Source organism: Nycticebus coucang, chromosome 10, assembly GCF_027406575.1.
Source record: "Nycticebus coucang isolate mNycCou1 chromosome 10, mNycCou1.pri, whole genome shotgun sequence".
NCBI classification, from domain to species: domain Eukaryota; kingdom Metazoa; phylum Chordata; class Mammalia; order Primates; family Lorisidae; genus Nycticebus; species Nycticebus coucang.
Genome location: NC_069789.1, coordinates 62,446,321 through 62,464,498, shown reverse-complemented (window position 1 = coordinate 62,464,498; position 18,178 = coordinate 62,446,321). Strand labels below are relative to the sequence as shown.

General features: G+C 47.8%; 1 protein-coding gene across 11 annotated transcripts in view; it reads left to right on the top strand.

Moving 5' to 3' along the window:
- The first annotated feature begins 987 nt into the window (after positions 1-987).
- Positions 988-18,178, top strand: part of NR5A2 (nuclear receptor subfamily 5 group A member 2) — a 199,148-nt gene continuing 181,957 nt past the window's right edge. For 2 of the 11 annotated variants that reach the window (XM_053604380.1, XM_053604371.1), the window contains exons 1-2: positions 14,234-15,443; positions 17,208-17,326. In XM_053604380.1, the coding sequence (XP_053460355.1) occupies positions 15,323-15,443; positions 17,208-17,326 (240 nt within the window). In that variant the 5' untranslated portion in view covers positions 14,234-15,322. The other 9 variants (XM_053604382.1, XM_053604372.1, XM_053604374.1 and 6 more) reach the window with 9 other exon arrangements.

Here is an 18,178-nt window from a genome sequence, read left to right as displayed (position 1 = left end):
CACCGCACCTGGCCAGTCAAATTTAATCTCAACAAATACAATTTTGAATGCAGAAAATGCTGCACATAAATATTTGTTTTCCCAAGTAGAAACTTAGACAAGAAAAAAGAAAAGATTATTCCATTAGAAAAATCAAAACGAGAAAAACAAATGGTTCCACAATGTGGGAAAACACATGCATTGCTCTAAGAATTCAGATTTTATTATTCTGAAGAACAACAGGGATATTCAACAAAAGCCTGAATCTACCCATGGTCATTTGAGAAATACTTCTTTCATGTAGAGCATGACTTGGATTTTCTCTGTGGATCCAAGCAAAGAATAATAACTTTGAAATCATGAAAAATGTATTACACATTCATCATTATGCCAGCTTGATCTCAAAGTATAAGCTTTACTTTATTAGGATAAAGAGATAGGTTGTCCTTTTAACCAAGTGACCAATGGACAAACAAGCTAAGGTTAACTCCTCATCTAATGAATAGGCATGATAAAAAAGTTAGCTGGCCAAACCATGAATAAATAAATGTCCATAAGCTTGGAAATGTTATCTGCTAGTGTTTCAAAGTGTCGATCACATTTGCAGTCATCGCTTGAAGAATTAATGTCTGCCAATGTTATCATCTGAACTGTATTTACAGAGGTCAGCAGAGTTATGTCTGTCCTCTTCTATGCAAAGAGGAGATGACATCAAGGGGGTATGTCACAAGCCTGAGGTTAGTAGTGGATTTAAGCTGGTTTGGAGTTTTATCCACTAAGCATGATCTTCTGACCCCTCCGTTTTACAACTTTCCACTCTCTGTGCTGCATAGCACCTCTCCACTTCTGAGTTAATCATTTCTTTGCCATTATCTGCCAAGAGTTCTTATCTCTTTTGCTGTCACTTTATAACAGGGTCCTCTTATCAACCTGCACAGAGTCATGTGATCAGTCAAAGCCTATCAAAAGTTTCCATTCCTCTGATTAGAAACCATCATGAAACTGGATACATGGTTTACAGCAGGTCACTAATGCTGGAAAAAGTACAGAGTCCAGGGAAAGACTTGCTTGTAACTTTCTGAATTCTATTTTTTTTTTTTTTGCTTTTTCTTAACTTTCACTAAGAGTTTACTATAATCTGATGTGTCCTTCCCAACAATATTTGACAAGCTACACTACACTTTTTCTTATGCTCAATGATTTCGGCCTTAAACCAAAGGACTGCCTATAGTTTCACTAAGAATGTCTTCTAATTCAGATACTGGAGATTTACAAGACTCTTTAAAGCATGGAGTTACATCCATTGGTAAGTAGAAGCTGCTCTGTTTATTATCTATTTCTTATTCTACTATTCCATTAATATGTGTAATTTAATCTCAATGACCGATTTTGTATTTTAAGTCACTGCCCATATTTAGCATTTATTTTTCTTGCAGTTCAAAAAAAAGCACATAGATATTTGCACATTGTGAATATTATGCATTATATCAGTGTTTGGGGATGTCATTGTATTAGCCTAAACAGCCAGAGATTATAATTCATAATACATTCAATTTTATGCATAGTATTTCCTGATAATTGTTAGTCATAAATAATAAGCAAAAATTTGAACAATTTGAAACAACTTAACCATATTGAACAATCATTGACATGACATTTTGACACACAGCAGTATGATGTCTCTTTCACTGCAGATATTCTAGAAATTTTTTTATTCTATTTGGCAAATGAAAGTCATGTCAAAAAAATGATCAGTTAAGGTTTAGAGGCTAAGAGTTACTGTTTTTCAAAATAATGGGCGTGTCTCGTTTTTTACAAACAGACATAAGCAAATAAAGCTATTTTCATTAAAAAGAAAGAAATGGAGAGTAAAAACTTGGTAATTTTACAGTAAGACTACATTCAATTAATCCTAAAGGCAAATGAATAAAGAGACATGATTCTCAGTGATACGTAATTTAGCAATCACCCTCTTCTTTTCCCCAGTTTCTGAAGAACCTGTGCCTTTTCTGGTAGTAGTTTTCTAAGCTTGAGGAACGGAATTTCCCTCTGAATTTTTAAGGGCCTGTTCTGAGCTCCGAGTTCAAGCTCCCTTGTAGTAAGGAAAACCGAGGCTTGCGCTCGGTAGTCACTCCACAGAATGCAGTGATTGTTTTTTTTATGGGCCTACTACACCCTAAGTGTATCACTCGAGGAAATGTTTACCAAAAAGTGTTCTGTACTTACGAAAAAGAAAACATGGGGAAAGCAAGCAGAGTGCAACAGACAATCAATTGCTCTGCAGATAACGAAGCAAATGCGGGCACGAGAAAGAAGAGGGTAAAGACGCACAGAACGATTTCAAATCTTTTTCCATGTTGGGCACAACCGCGGCGGTACGCGGAGGCGTCTTTCCGGGCGGCGCCCGCGCTCAGCGGAGCCGGAGCTCGGCGCGCGGGGCTCCGCGCGCGGGTTTGCAGCGGGGGCGCGCTCCCGTCGGAGACGCGGGTCGCGCGCGCCCGGGAAGGAGCGCGCTGGGAGGCTCACGCCCGCGCCGAGCGACCCCGGGCTCCAGCCGCGCGCACCCCTCCTAGCCCTGGTTAGAATAAAGAGCCCAGCTGAGTCCGGGGACCGTACACGCCGATGCCCCGCGGTGTCTCTTGGACTCCCCGGGTGAATCAAAGAGGGTAATGTAGAGAGATAGAGGGTTCTTCGCTTCTCTCTGCTCCCGCGGAGGAAGTGTAATTTCGCCGACCGCACCCGCGCTCACAGCGCAAGGCTGTGCCGGGACAGAGGCGAGTCCTTCCCGAGCCTGCTTGGAGAGCACCCGTCGGTCTGGGATCGGCCCCTTGGCGGAGAGCCAGGAGGCGCAGGACTGTCGGAGTTGCCCCGCGGGGCTGCAGAGGTACTATTCCTCAAAAAAGAGGCGCCCACCTGTCATCATATGGGGTGACAAAAGTCCAGCCAATTTTCGGGCAGAAGAGATATCTTTCTGGATCTTGTGAGCAGCCATCCTCCCCTTCCCGGGCAAGGCACGCCCCTCCTTTTTCTGGTTTTGCAGTCCCACAGGTAGTGGTGAGATATCCGCACCTACATCTTAGTAACCCGGAGGAGGCTGCTAGAGAGTTGGTCCGTTCAACGCGTAGTCTCTAAGGGGTGCTGAGGGTCATTCCCAGGAGTTTGGGCTGACCAAGGCAAGCAAAGGACTGAGGGAGAAGATGGGGCAGTGTGGAGCTACCAGACTGAATCGTTGGATTGAAGGGGCCAACCGCCTTCCTGAAGGAAAGCTTCATTCAGAGGGTCTTTCTGAATGTCCTAGGCAAGGCCTACTGAGGAGAACCCAGGAGAGTGTTTGAGGTGTCTGGAAAGCTTTCAGGTGGCAAATTGCAAGTTGGATTAGGGGGTGGGGAGTGCTCCACAAAACTGAGCCCGTGTATGTAGACAACAGTCAGGGTCTCTATCTCTACGTTTAATTTATATGTGTTGTATTGGGAAATGTGCCTCTTATCTAAAAAGCTTTCTCCATGGGTCTTAATTGGGCATGGCATTTTCTTCTGTGCACACTGGTGGTTACATGGAAATTATGTGTAGATGTCTGTGCTCTTACAGAAAAGTAGAATTAAGATAAAAGTAGCAAATGCAGGGCGGCGCCTGTGGCTCAGTGAGTAGGGCGCCGGCCCCATATGCCGAGGGTGGCAGGTTCAAACCCAGCCCCGGCCAAACTGCAACAAAAAAATAGCTGGGCGTTGTGGCGGGCGCCTGTAGTCCCAGCTACTCGGGAGGCTGAGGCAAGAGAATCGCATAAGCCCAAGAGTTAGAGGTTGCTGTGAGCCGTGTGACGCCACAGCACTCTACCAAGGGCGGTACAGTGAGACTCTGTCTCTACAAAAAAAAAAAAAAAAAAGTAGCAAATGTAGGCACATTTGGACCTACCATTTGGTCCTGCAACCCTATTGCTAGGTATCTGTCCAAAAGAAAAAAAAAAGTCATTTATCATAAGGACATTAGTACTTGAGTGTTTATAGCAGCACGATTCTCAATTGCAAAGATGTGGAAGTAACCCAGGTACCCCTCACACTTTAATGGATTAATAAACTGTGATATATGTATATCACGGAATACTTGTCAGCCATAAAAAGATGGGGATTTCATGTCTTTTGTAAAACAAGTACTTACTGACATCTTCACCTCCCAACAATGTGTCCAACATTATATCTTTGATTTGTATTAAATTTACATAATTTTTTCAAATTAAGTACATTTACACAATATCATCTGTACGTCCAATATCCTACTGCATAAAAGACCCAAAAAAGACCCAATATCATATTGCACATTATATACAAGAAATCACATCTGCATATTTAGGAGTAACATAATGCATGATGCACAATGCAAAGACTATTGATTGAGTCTGTAATATAAGGTTTGCTATCTGGTCCCCTGAACAGTCTTGGAATCCGATTTTATTTCAGTGATAACCTCCAGCAAGCTCTGTGCCCATAAGTTCTACTGACTTCATTCAGTAGAAAACATATAGCCATTATGTCAACCTAACCTCTGAAGTATATCAGCGTTACTTTCAATGCAGTCATTCTGGCTGGGTTCCAGCTCCATCCTATAATCCTAGTACTCTAGGAGGCTAAGGGAAGAGGCTTACTTGAGGCCAGGAGTTCAAGACCAGCATGAGCAAGAGCAAGAACTTGTTTTTACTAAAAATAGAAAAATTATCCAGGCATTGTGGCAGTATCTATACTCCCAGCTACTGGGGAGGCTGAGGGAGGAGGAGTCTTAAACTGGAGGTTTGGGGTTGCTATAGGCAACAAAGCAAGACTTTGTCTCAAAGAAAGAAAGAAAGAAAGGGAATGCCAGACTGCCAGTCACTCAAGCCCATACTTTGATTCTTGCAATCATTCAAGCCCTTATTGGATTCTTGGAGGTGGGGCTCAGGGTTTAGGCTGCCAGTTTGTCAGTTTCCTCCAGGAAGTTAAACTCAGGAGCCTCCTTCCTCACTATCTCAGCCCATCTCCAAAAGAGTGCTTCCCAGATTCCTCTTTCCCGGCATGGGTCCACAAGGTGTGACCAGAGTTACGGGACTTCTTTAACACTTCTTTTAATAAACCAGGAAAGATTTGTAGAGAAAAAAAAAAAAAAAGAGGCATAGAAATGCTTTTCTCCTTTACTGGACCCTTCCATCAGACACAATGTCCAGGTTGATCTTGGATCCAGCCTTGAATGGGAGCTGAGCTAGAGAAGAACAGATTCAGCCTCCCCACAAACATCTCCAGGATACTCTCAGCAGGATCAAACACCTCACTCCCCAGGTCTAGAACCCATCAGAATAGAGCTACTTCTGTAAGTTCTTCCTTACTCTTCACCTTAATAGAACTATTATTTCTTTGATAAATCCAGTTGGCTTCAAAGAACTTGAAGAGTTTGGGAGGTCTTGTGCTCTGGGAAGGCCCTGGAAAGGAGCTGAAATACATGTGAACTTGGGAGATTAAGTCTGAGAAACCCACTGGACTGAAATTGACCAAATTGATAAAGGTTACTTCTTTTTTGGAGGCAAATTATACCTGTTTTGTGGGAACATCTGTTACATGTGCTTTTGTGTGATTGATAAGAAAAGATAATTGGAGTTTACTCCAAATAAACTGAATACAGATGACCATGAGCACTGTATGAGCAGTTTTATCTGAGGATGACATAATTGCCCCCGAAGACTGTGTCAAACCCTATAAGATAATCAAGTGGTGACCATCTTTTTAATGGTCCTAGGATGGTGAGTGATTCTCTTAGTTAGTGTCCTTATGGAATGAGGAGTTTGGGTGAAGTTAGGGAGGAAGAAAGACAAAAGAGAACTGATACTTATTAATAGCACAGAATGCTGCTTTACTGGTCCTCTCTCACGTAACTAGGAAGTTTACTCAGTCAACCCAGTTTTACTTATTAAAAAATGGAATCAGAAAAGTCAAGTGATTTACTCAAGATCACTCAGCATCTCAGAAAAGTGAGCTGTAAATAGAACCCCAGAAATACGATTATGAAATCCGTGCTCTTTCCTGGAGGTAGTAACTAATTATTCTTGTTGCTATAAAGGAATTATGACTGAAAATAATGTTGGTCTACTCAGACTTTCTTCCAAAAGACATTGTGGGCTTAAGAAAGACATCTGTAAATGTCTCTTTATCTTCCTTTCCATTCCACAGTGGAAATCAGATTTGGATCCCTATAGAATTCCAAAGGATGGGATGGAGGGGGACCCATGAAGGGCAGAAGAGAGATAGCATCCGAGAGGATTGAGGTCAGAGCATGGTTGAGTTGGCAGGTACTCTGGTCTCCTGTTCTGGGATTTGCTGGAAAGATCTCTGGAGTTTGGGTGTAGTTTAGCTTGTGGATGTCTGCTGTACATTGGCAACTCACAGGACCACCAACAGTGAGAAGTAGCTTTGAACTGCGTGGTAACCTGTATGATCTCCCGGACCTCACCACTTTCTCTGGCTCAGAAGCACTTACTTGTGATAGAGAGTCAGAGAGTGTAAGGACAGCTGGGAAATCACTCTAAATTACACAGCAGAAACAAACATAGTGTTGTCCTATGGGAGGAGGAGATAGGGAACGAGACGATTTAGGAGCCTTAAAAATAGAAAAGAAAAAGAAAACTTTTGATACATCGGGCTGTGTCTCCTGCAGGGAGATATGTTGGTCCCCAGCTCCGCGCACACATTTTTCACTGTAAGAGCTGGAGTCCCTGCTCCGGGTCTGGACCACTGCTCGCCTTCCCACGCCCCCTCTCAGGAAGCTCCGCCCGCTCCAGTGGTCTCCAGAGGATTGCAAAGAAAATCGGTCCGAATCTGCCGCTTGGTCCTAGAATTAGCCTCCTAGTTTCCACACAAGAAACTCTGGAGGAAAGCGAATACATTTGTCCCAACTCTTGCCGCACGCTGACCACCATCTCTTTATCATAGCAAAAGCTGTCTTCAGATTGAAGAAGCCCATGACCTTTGAACCGCTCTACCTCTATGACAGCCGGGACCCTAACACTTTTCCTAGTCCCGCGCCAAGTCCCCGAGGGTAATCACACACTCTAACGCCCGCCTTTCCAAGCCCTTGTTTCCTTTGCTGGTCAAGAGCGACCCAAATTCTGGACCCCACGTTTCTGCGCTGCCCGGCGCTCTTGGATCTTAATCAGAAATCTCCAGGCTCAGGGGTTTTCATGAAGGACGGGTCTGCGATGGGTCCAGGTCTACCAGCGCTGCAAAAGCCGAGGAATTCGGAAGCTATGTGGACAGCTTCTTACCCCTTTCATGAAGAAGTTTCCAGTATGGCCGTATACAATTGAATGGTAGCCTAGAATAGTCTAGTGCTCAGGCGCGGGAAGGGGAGTTAGGGAGTGGGATTTCAAGGGTTCAGCTGATTTCACTAAGCGCTCGGTGGCCCGGACCAGCAAGTTCCTCGCCAACTTCAGGTTGATCCCGTGGCTGGACGGAGGGTGGGGAGGTTTCAGGGGATGGAATCTCAGTTTTGAGCTGGAGCTGGGTCAAATTTCCATTTCAATTACAGAGAAGGAGAGATAGATTAGAATGGACCACCAGCCCGAGGTTTATTTATCCCAAGCCGCTCCTTTCTCAAGACCGAATATCCCGGTTCACCTCGACGCGCGCTCGACTGTATCTAGGCGGAGCGTGCCTGGACCCCTGGGCTGGGGCAACACGCCCCAAAGACAATCAAGTAAAAAAGTTCTTCACTGAAATCTTTGTATACAAAGAGTAGCAGATTCTGATAATCCAGGCCAAACTCTCCACAAACCCCTCCTTTTCTTGTCTGGGGCGGGGGGGGGGGGGGATATATTACCCAGTTCATTGCGTCAGCTTTCATTTTTCTCCCCGGTGAAGACCGGCCGGTGACACTTGGAGACACCTTCGTGGAGACTGTGAATCAATCTCCATTTGCGGGATCGCCCCACAACCAGTCTTTCTAGGGGTAGAATGTCTGGGTTGGCATCAGCCTCTTGTAGAGGCTGTTGTCCATGAAGTCTTTAGTTATTTACACATACAGCAGAAAGGTTTTTTTTTTTTTTTAAAAAAAACAAGGCACTACTTCTCACCTACTCAGGTTTGTTTTTCAAAGTTTCGGGCAACACGAAGCTCTTTGGTAGTTCACAAGGCTGCTCTGAAACTTAACCCATCTCTTTTTAAAACGAAGCGCTCCGGGTGAGGGCGGGTGGAGCCTGGGGGCGGGGACGGATAGCCCATCCTCCTCCCCAGGCCAAGAACTGAAAGTTTTATGCTAAAGTTAATTTTCAGAGAAATGCAAAAGCAGTTTCTGATAGGCTTTTAGGGTGGGAGGGGTAGAAAATTTAGGCAGAGCCCGAGGTTCAGTAGGCTGATAAATTTGCGTCTCTTCTCCCTCGAGCTATCCCAGCCTGGTGGTGGAAACCTGAGACAAAATCCAGGTTTCTTTCCGGGGCTAAAAACTAGATAACGTGGGAACAAGAAAAGTAACTGTACTAGTTGAAACATCAAAGAGTGGGAATGGAGGGGATGCGAGAAATTGTTTCCCAGGATGAAGGTTTGCAAGCTCCGTGAGAGTTTAGGTGGATCGCCGTAGGTTTCTACCCTGGCGCTCGAGAAAGGTGTGTCTGCCCAGCCCGGGAAACTTGAACCGCTCCTGAAAATCTTGACATTTTATCCCCCTGAAGCCCTCACGGGTTGACTGCTTAGGTCAGGTCAAAGGCTGGTTGCTCTCGGCGCGTGCTCGGAAGCGGCGCGGACTCGTGAAAGGTGAAGGCGGGGAGGAGGCCTCGCCTCTTCGCGGGTGGGGAATGCGAGACCCCCTCTGCCCCAGCCGGCTAGGTGAATGGGGCGTGCACGGCCCCATAACGCCAAGCGTAGATAAAATATGCTAGGATTGAGCTGCTCGGGCTCATCAAGGCTGCGGAGCCTCCCCGAGCCATCATCCTCTGTAATTGCAACCGTCAATCAACACTTTAACACTAAGTCAGAAGCGGGAAGGGCGAGCCCTGGAGACCAGTCCTGTCGGAAAGGAGGCGGAGTAGGAAAGAAGTTTGCCAGAAGTTGGCAGAGGGAATGTTAAAAAAAAAAATGTAAATGCTCCCTGTAGCTAAAGCCAGAGCTAAAGCTAAAGCCAGGAGTGGGGTCCTCCTCACCCCAACCCTCTATCCCCGGCCTCCCAGGTCCCAGATTCTGGTGTCTGATCTCTGCCACCACTTAAATTTCCCACTGGCTCTCAGGCGGAAGTGGATTCCTAAGTGTGCTTCTACTAAGAGAGTGGGGATTGGTGAGATGTCCCCGGCGGGCGATGAAATGTGTCTGTTTGCCGGCAGTTGGCATATTCGTGGGTCAGTCTAGACCACCACGAGCATCAGCATTTGGACCACACAGGCACCGTTCACCTACTTCCATCTCTGCCTTCCCTTCCCACCGTTACTTGGCTCTCCTCGCATTTTGGCCTTAGGAACCTAGAACCATCCCCAGGTAATCTATCTTTAGACACGTGAGCTTGCCTGGGTTCCTTCTCCCTTAGAATTCCATCGGAGAGGGCATTCTGGGGGATGCCCAGACCAACCCAAGCTCACCCCTTCAGTGGAGGCCCCTGTCCTGTGGAATTGTAGGACCAAGGGAACAAAGTTTAAGTGTCATAACCAAGACGGTTCTGAGGGCTGAGAAGCCGTGCACTTGGAAGGCAGTAATGAGCCTAGTGCGTCCAAGCCTGATTGCAGTTGTCCCTGGCTCTGAATCTGGCATCTCCCCTGAACCCTTCCTAGAGCAATCCTAGAAACCTTGAGTTCTTAGGAACCAGTAGAAGACTCCACACCTCCTCCACCACAGGTGGGATTTCAACATCTGTGGAAAGAATCTGGCATAGAGTCGTTCCTAGGGAGCGCCAAGCACTAGGCTTCTGGGCTTGGAGATCCTTTGGTTCTTAGGAAAGGCAGTGTCTCTCTGCTTGAGACTTCCTGATCTTTCAGTCCCACTTTGGTTCGCTGCTAACTAAGCTGAGGTGTCAGCCTGAACTACACCATAAAAGCAGGACCAAGAGCCCTGTCCCTTTCCTCCACAATACAAATTCCCCCATGGACTTTTTTTTTTTTTTTGCAGTTTTGGCCAGGGTTGGGTTTGAACCCACCACCCCCCATATATGGGGCTGGCACCCTACTCCTTGAGCACCCTCCCCCATAGACTTTTTTAAAGAATAGATTTTTAAAACCTCATCCAGAGCCGTTATTCTCCCTACCCCTTCCACTTTGTGAGAACTTTTCTCTCTTGGAAAGTCTACCTGAAGGAAGATAATTGAATGCCAGCTGCACTTTTGCCACCATCACTGTCGGTTTGAGGGGATATGGTGGAAGCACAGACAGTATGGACAGAGAAGTCAGTACTATGGCTTAAGCAAGTCCCTCCAGCCTTACAGCTGGAGTTTTGAGCATGGTCACATAGTTTGCCTCACTAGGTCAGCTTTGGCCTCTGCCTCAAGTCAAAGCAGAGCTTCTTGCCACACTACAATTGCAGAGTCCTGTCAGACCTTTCCACTTCCTGCAACTCTCCTAACCTCTTCCTGCTCCACTAAGAAGAGGTGGTAAAGGGCAGTGCCTGTGGCTCAAAGGAGTAGGGCACCAGCCCCATATCCTGGAGGTGGTGGGTTCAAACCCAGCCTCGGCCAAAAACTGCAAAAAAAAAAAAAAAAAAAAAAAGAGGTGGTAAAGCTGCCACCACACTGGGGCTTGGAAGCTCCCTCTAGACCAAGAGTCTGGAGTCCTGCATCCTTGCTATGCTAGTGTCTGGGTAAGGCTACCTAAGTGCCCCCAGAAACTCTTTGAATTGTGGTGGCTTTGAAACAAACTGATTTGCAAAGTTTGCCTGAACTCGTAAACAGCAAAGCAGGCACTGTGATGAGCTCTGAGACTGACTCCCTTTCTGAACTATGCAAAAATATATAATCCTAATTCATGATATTTAAAAACAACTAGTAATACAGCAAATGAATACCACCATGAGAATCTGAGCTTAAGGGTCACGTAATTTTGACAATTTCAGCAGCCCCCTTTTCCACACAAACTAATTGACTAGCCTCCCTAACTTTACATGTTTCCATGAAACCTGAAGATGCTCCAAAATCTGAAATCTCAGTACTTTCTGATATATTGAAAAGCATGGTAACAAATCAGTTTAGAGCAGTGGTTCTCAACCTTCTTAATGCCCCAACCCTTTAATACAGTTCCTGTGGGTCGCGACCCACAGGTTGAGAACCGCTGGTTTAGCAAGTAAGTAGTATCCGAATTGCCAGGTATGAGTGGGTGCTGAACAACCCATTTCGTGTAAACTGTGTATTACAAAGATTGGAACAATTTTCACTTCACCAGACACTGGACTAGGCAGTTGGAATGTGTGATCTCTAGGCCATTCAGATAGAATAAATTCAGATCTTTTGAGATTCAAATTCACCCCCTTGTGGGTGGACTCTGATAATTGCTCAGTTATACTGCAGACACGGGATATGAGGCTTTTCACATGCCGTCAAGAGGCTGGAAAGAATGTTTTTCATCTTGTTGGGATGAGATTTGAAAACTTTGAAGATGTGGCTGGGCTCGTGGTCGGAGAGTTTGCATAACAGATGGTTCTTTAAAACTTTTTTTTTTTTTTTTTTAATGCTGGGCCTTGGGGCCTCATGTGGATCTGTCCCACTAAAGAGACACCAGAGTGAAAAAGGAAAGACCAGACTGATCCTTATAGTCTGTATGAAAACACAGTTCACTAAAACTGGGAAGTCTGTCATCTAGACAATCGTGGGCATGAGTGGAGGCTCGTTTATTAGTGAGCGAAGGAACTGGAGAGTAGCGTGGGGAAATAGGAGTAGCTGCCTCTTCCTCTAATTCCCGGCAAGTGAACTCAGCGATGTGTTCTGCTCCTCAATGAACAGGGACCCCCGATCCCTCCGGGGCTCCGGGGCCCACGGTGTCGCCTCTTCACGCACCAAGGGCCCTGGAGCAAGGAAGCTGGGAGACCCTACACCATAGACAACTCTGCATTTGAGAAAAATAGTCAGCTGAATTCAAGTATCCCTTTTCTTCTTTTGGTTGTTTAAATGGGTGTTTAACTCTCCTGTATCTCCACAAGACGTACAGGCGAGAGCACACACACACCCCACCCGTTTCTCTAGTCTCCCCTCAGCTAGAAGAAATCGCTGCCCAGACTTTATCCTTCTTCGCCGTGGCGCTGACAGAGGTCGCTTCTCACTAGCCATAAGACCTGGCTGCATTTACATCCCACCCGCCCCAGGCAAGGGCGGGGTGGGAGGGGGCTAAGGCGGGTGCAGAGGTTGGGGCAGGCTGGGGACTGGAGCAGGAGCCTCGTCGTCATTGGCTGGCGGCTAGTGTCCGACCTGGGTCCGGAGCCCGCGTCCGCATTCACTGTCCTCACCCTCCATCCCTGCCTTCCCCCACCCCCGGCCCTACTTACCTCCCCTGCCCTCCTCGCCTTCCCCTTTCCTTCCCAGCACCGCCACCCTCGGGGCTGGGAAGGGCTGCTCTCGGACTCGCGGGAGGAGTAGACGAGGCAGCAAAGGGAGGTCGCACCTTCACAACTCCACACTTGTGATAGTGAGCGAGAGGGAGGCAGAAACAGATAGGAGGAAGGGGCGGAGAGGCGAAGAGACCAGAGAGCAGGAGAGAGGAAAGTGTGGCGAGAGAGAGGCAGCGAGAGAGACCCCTGCCGATCCTGAGCCAGAGGGCGGGTGGAGAGGGGAGAAGGAGTCGCCAGAGCCGTCCGGGAGCTGCGGCAGCGGCACCGCCGCGGTGGCAGCAGCAGCCCCGCGGCTGCCTCCGCTGCCCGCCGGGAGCTCAGCGGTTCACGGATCCGCGCCCGGGCAGCGGCGCCCTCACAACTGCGGTCGCCTCCGCCCTCGCCGAGCCAAACCAGGGCTCCCCGGTGCCATTCTTCGCGTCTTTTCATAGTCCCGACCTCTTCCTCGCAGTTCGGAGGCTGCTCCGGAGCTGCGAGACAGGACAGGGCTCAGAGGTCCTGTCCGCCCGGAGAGGGCGGAGGCACGTTCCAGCGAGCGGGTGGTGAGCGGGCGCCCCCGTCGCCCCTTTCCGCCGGAGTTGAATCTGTGCCGCCCGTGTCCAGGTGCTGGGCTTCCGGACCCACACGGACACCCTATTCCCGCCCGCAGCCACCTTGTCATGCTGCCCAAAGTGGAGACGGAAGCCGTGGGACTGGCTCGATCGCATGGGGAACAGGGCCAGATGCCGGAAAACATGCAAGGTAAGGAGGCGCCGCGCGGCGCTCTGGCTCCCGCGGCTTCCCCACCCCCGGGCTCGCTTTGCCGGCTTCAGCCTCCTGCCCGGCGCGGGCACTGGAGTGGCCCTGCTGGGCACTCGCGGCCGCGGCCTTCCGCGCAAGCCCCTCCTCAGATGCAAACATAAAAGTTTATGACTCTTGAACAATGCTGGGTAGAGTTGTTTCCAAGCGTCGTATAATTGGCCGCTTCTAATTAAGAAAAGAACGGGTTGGGGCTCTATGGCAACCTGAGCGGGGTAGTTTCAGGCTAAAAGTACTTTAGAATAACAAGATCATTCTAAGAAATGGAATGTCTCAGTAGACGCCGCAGCAAGTCCTCCGTCATTGGAATTGCTATGTATTGTACTTCTTCTGTGGAGGGAGAAGACCCTGCCTGGGAAAGTCAACCACAGAAAGACAAGGTGACACCGAGACAAGGCTTGAAGCGTCGCGTTATTAGAATGGCATGTAGGCACCCCCAAAGCCCAGGCGGACACTGGCAGCTGGGTCGGTTTGAACAACTTCAAAACTGCTGGCAGAACTGAGGAGAACCAAAGTTACCCCGACTCCATTCCCCGCGCGGGGAGTGTTGAATGAGTGGGGGTGGGAGGTGGGGGAGCAGCGGTTAGCTTCTTGCCACTTTCTAAAACCAAGAGCTGGGAATATGGAAGTCCCATTTCTTCCCCCAGCTCTTGATTGCTAACAAATAAACAAATCCCATAAGCTATATTTTCTCCACATTGCAAAATACCAACTCTAGATGTGGCTTGCATTAAGCCCTTCAGAAGTTTATCACATTTGCCCTGGGCCAGGGAGGGAACAATGCTAGGAAAAGTCACCGGTGCTCTTCCATCCTCGCCCCTTCCAGCGTGCAGGATGTGCGGGCCGGCGGGCCTCTGATCCCGGAACGCTTCCTGCCATCCCCTTGCGCGAACTTGAAAGGGCCGGGGAGGTGTTGAGAGCAGAGTTCAGGGCTGGTGCACTCTGGGGTGCGGAGTAGGCGGCGCGCCCGGGGCGCTGCGGCTGTGGATCTGACGTTGCTCCACCGCGAGGGTGAAAAGGGTTGGGGGGGGGGCGCGTGAGTCCGGCTGGTGCTGTCGATTACTCCCTCGGAGACCCCGGCGTCTCTTTAAGCCTTCAGCTAGGGCTGTAGGTCTCTTTAAGCCTCCAAGTAGGGCTGTGGAAGTTCCCTAGGGCTGAGGCCCCAAAGACAGTCTTGTGGTACTGGCTGCTGGGGGAGCTGGGCTGGCCCCAAGAGGCGTTTCTTCCCAGCACCTGGAATTCCAGCGAAGTGGCGCAAAAGGAAGCGGCGCCGGGAAGCCAGGAGGGGCCTTCGGCGGGCAGCTCCGCAGAGAAACTAGCCTTGGGGCCGCTGCGTGAGGCCGGCGCGATTCTTGGGTCCTAAAGGAAAGTTTCTGATTTTCATTCCGGCTCCAGCATTTCTGAGGAACTCGGGAAAGGAAGCTCAGGGAGATGCGGGGCAAGAAGTAAGGGAGGCAAAAATTCGCGCTTACTTAGGGCAGGGAAGAGAAATGCCATCGTAACCTTTTCTTTGAAAAGTTCGAGAGGGGCCTTCTTGGCACACTGCCTAACGTCTCCAAACAGAAGTAGCTTTCCCGGGTGCCCGGGGCTGGGAAGCCGTCTGTCGCGCTCTCTGTTCGAAAGCAGCGTGGCGAGAACGACTTCTAATGGGGCTAGCGGCCTGCTGGTTGAGCAGAACCTCAAGGGACAAGGATCTCATTTCCATGCTAGCTCTGGTTCCAACCTGTCCTGTGTCGCTAATCCAACTCTCAGGGGAACCCAGAAAGAGAACCGCTACTAAGTCCCGGGACAGCGCACCGCTGGACCAACTTCGGGAGAACTTGTCCGCGCCCTCTTTTTGAGGCCCTAGTTTTCCAAGTCCCGGTCCCCTCTTCTAGTCTCCAAATGCTTGTTTTAGCTGCACCGGGACACCTGGGAAACTCTGAAAGACGCCTGGGCCTCGCAGGGCAGCGTCCTTCTCCCCACTCCGGCTCTGTCTTTGGATTTTCCGAGAAAGTCTCCACCCCCATGCCTCGCTCTTTGCCATGTGGGACCCCCGAGGTGGGCACAGAGTCTTCCTGTTAAGTGGTTTCCTATCTGCGCACCTCCGGTGTGAAGTTAGAGTTTACTTTGCTGGGGAAGGAGAGGCAGAAAACATCACCTTTGGTAAAGTACTTTTTTTTCCCCCGTCCCTAAAACATGCAAGACAATAATCAAAAGTTTTAGGAGAGCTATAAACGTCTAGGGGCTATAAACAAAACTTCTGAACCCTCAGCCCTTTCCCAACCCCCCAGGGGATCTCTTAGGTCTGGGATTCAGGCCGGCACCGCTTGGAGGACGGAGCCCAGCATTTATTTCCTTTTCGCGGAGTGAAGACTGCTGCTTTGGCTGGAGCCTCTTTTCCCGAGATTCTCCCAAACTCCGGCTAACTCACTCTGGTGTACGCTGCAGCCTAGGCTCTGTCTCCGGAAAAGGCGCTTCAACTTAGCGAGTCCGCGCTCAGCCTGCAGTCCGCTAAGTGGTTCAAGTGACCCCCCGACGGTACTTCCCGAGGCCCGCTGAAGCTGAGAAAAAAAAGAACTTTATTTTAGAAAGAACAAGTCATCGGAAATGAAGCCACTGTGGTGACAGAGTGGCCGAGTACTTTGGCAATGGGGTGGGGGCTCTATCTCTTTCCTTTGTGGTAAACAAATCAGAGGAAACTTCTGCCCGCCGTGGGTTCCTCCATCCTCCCAGCTCCACCCCCTGCAAATGCCACTGATTAACTTAAAACAAACTCGGCTGCTTGTTTGTGCTCCGTGGAGCGGCCAAAGCCGGGACAAGAGCCGGGTGCGCGCAGGGGTCCCCGAGAGCGCCCGGGGGAGCGCGGGCGGTGGCCTGGGCGCAGACCTGTCCTGGCCCTCGGTGCCCGCCCACCTGCGTCCCGCGCAGATGAGGAGTCCCTGGGAAGGGCGGTATCAGGTACTTCCCGGGTCTTCTGGTCACTGCCCTTCCTGTGCATAGTTTATCTTTTTAAACTGCTAGGACGCTTGGCCGGGCTGCGTACGGAGCGAGGCGGTTACCAGATCCCGGCCGTGAGCCGCGCCGCGCGCGGTCAGCAGCGGCCTGATTTCTGTTTAACTTTAACAGGGTGATCTTGAGGTGTTTATATTTTGCAGTGATGATCGGAAACATGTGAAGTTCATTACAGGGCCTCAACACTTTGAGACGAAACCAAACCCTCGTGTGTATCTTTTCCTCTTTTTTTTCCCTCCCGTCCGGGCGGCGTCCTCTCTTCTTTTTCCTTATTTTTATTTTCACAGGCGATTTTCAAACGTGAGGAAATGAAAGTGTCCAGAACAGAAAAGTACGTGAACGCGGAACTGGACGTTTCGATTATTGTAACAGATCTGGAGCCGCAGTCTGTGGGGGCTTCAGTTTCCCTGTTGGAGAGTTTGCAAATTGGTGCTGCTTTCCTTAACAAGCAAGGTGCACTTGGAGCAGATGACCTCAGAGTGAGGGGAGAATGTGTGTGTTTCTCTCCGTGAGGCAAATGTGACATTTTGGAACCTTACTTTTTACAGAGATTTTAAAAGAAATCCTAAATTGTTACTTTATGCCACTCACGATGCCATTCTAATTTGTTGCTTTGCAGAGTTATGAGACTTGTGTGCAACAGTGGTCAGTTTAAAAATCTTAAAAGAAATTGGAATTATTTTTAAATTTAAAAATATGAAGTACAGGCTCAATTGATGCCAAAAGATGTTTTGCTTTCACTGGGTAAAAGTAGTTCTCTCCAGTGTGACCTGGGTAAAAATTATTTTTATTTTATATTTTACCTGCTGATACTCGCCCACCAATCACCAAAATGCTTTTTTGTTTCAGGATTAAAACCTACGTAGGACATTAATTGGAGATTATATATATATATATACATTTCTCTTGTTTCAGTGTCTCAATTTAAAATGGTGAATTACTCCTATGATGAAGATCTTGAAGAGCTTTGTCCTGTGTGTGGAGATAAAGTGTCTGGGTACCATTATGGGCTCCTCACCTGTGAAAGCTGCAAGGTTTGTTCACATGTTACTACCTGAAAAATATGTTCAAAACCAAAATAAGCCCTGGGATTACTTTTTTAAAACTAAATTTAGGCTATCTTTTTAAAGACCCAATTAAAACTGAAAAAGTGAGAGTGAAAGAGTTAGTCTCAGGGAGATGATTCTTAGAAATATGTGTCTGATTTAGTTCAAGAGGCAAGGATATTTATGCTGTTTAGAAAACTTTGCCAGTCTTGTGGATTTAAAATATTTCACTGTAGTAAAGTGATGTAACTGTCGAAAGACTTCCATTTCTAACCGTCCTAAATATTGATTTTGCTTGACTTATATGTATTTAAAGCATCGTGCTGTTCTTGAGAGGGAACATGACAAAATATTTCCCAAATACATTTTAACTTCGGAGTATTCTGTCTAAACATTTTTTTAGCCACAGACATTCAAGTCTAAATTCCCAACTCTGATTTCATCTCAGTTCGTTCCAAAAAATGATCTTAAAGATTTTTTTTAAAAAACAACACACTTTTGAAGATTTTGGTGAAATTTTTATCATAAAGACCCAAGAAACCAGATTTTGGTTTTTAACAGTAATTTTCACAACACATAAGACTTTTTAAAATACAATGATTTAAATATGTAAAATGTACCATATTGTTACTAATAATATCAATTATGCCTTAATAATTTATCTCAGACCTTTTTTATCATTCCCAGTAAATTCAATGTCCATCATTTTCAGTATTTTTTTAAAGTAGAAAACTCAGTACAATTACTTAAACCACTACCAGGAAAATTCCTTCATTCTTTATAACAAAGATTTTTTTCTCTTTGTGGTCCATAGGAAAAATGTGAATATTATCATAGGAA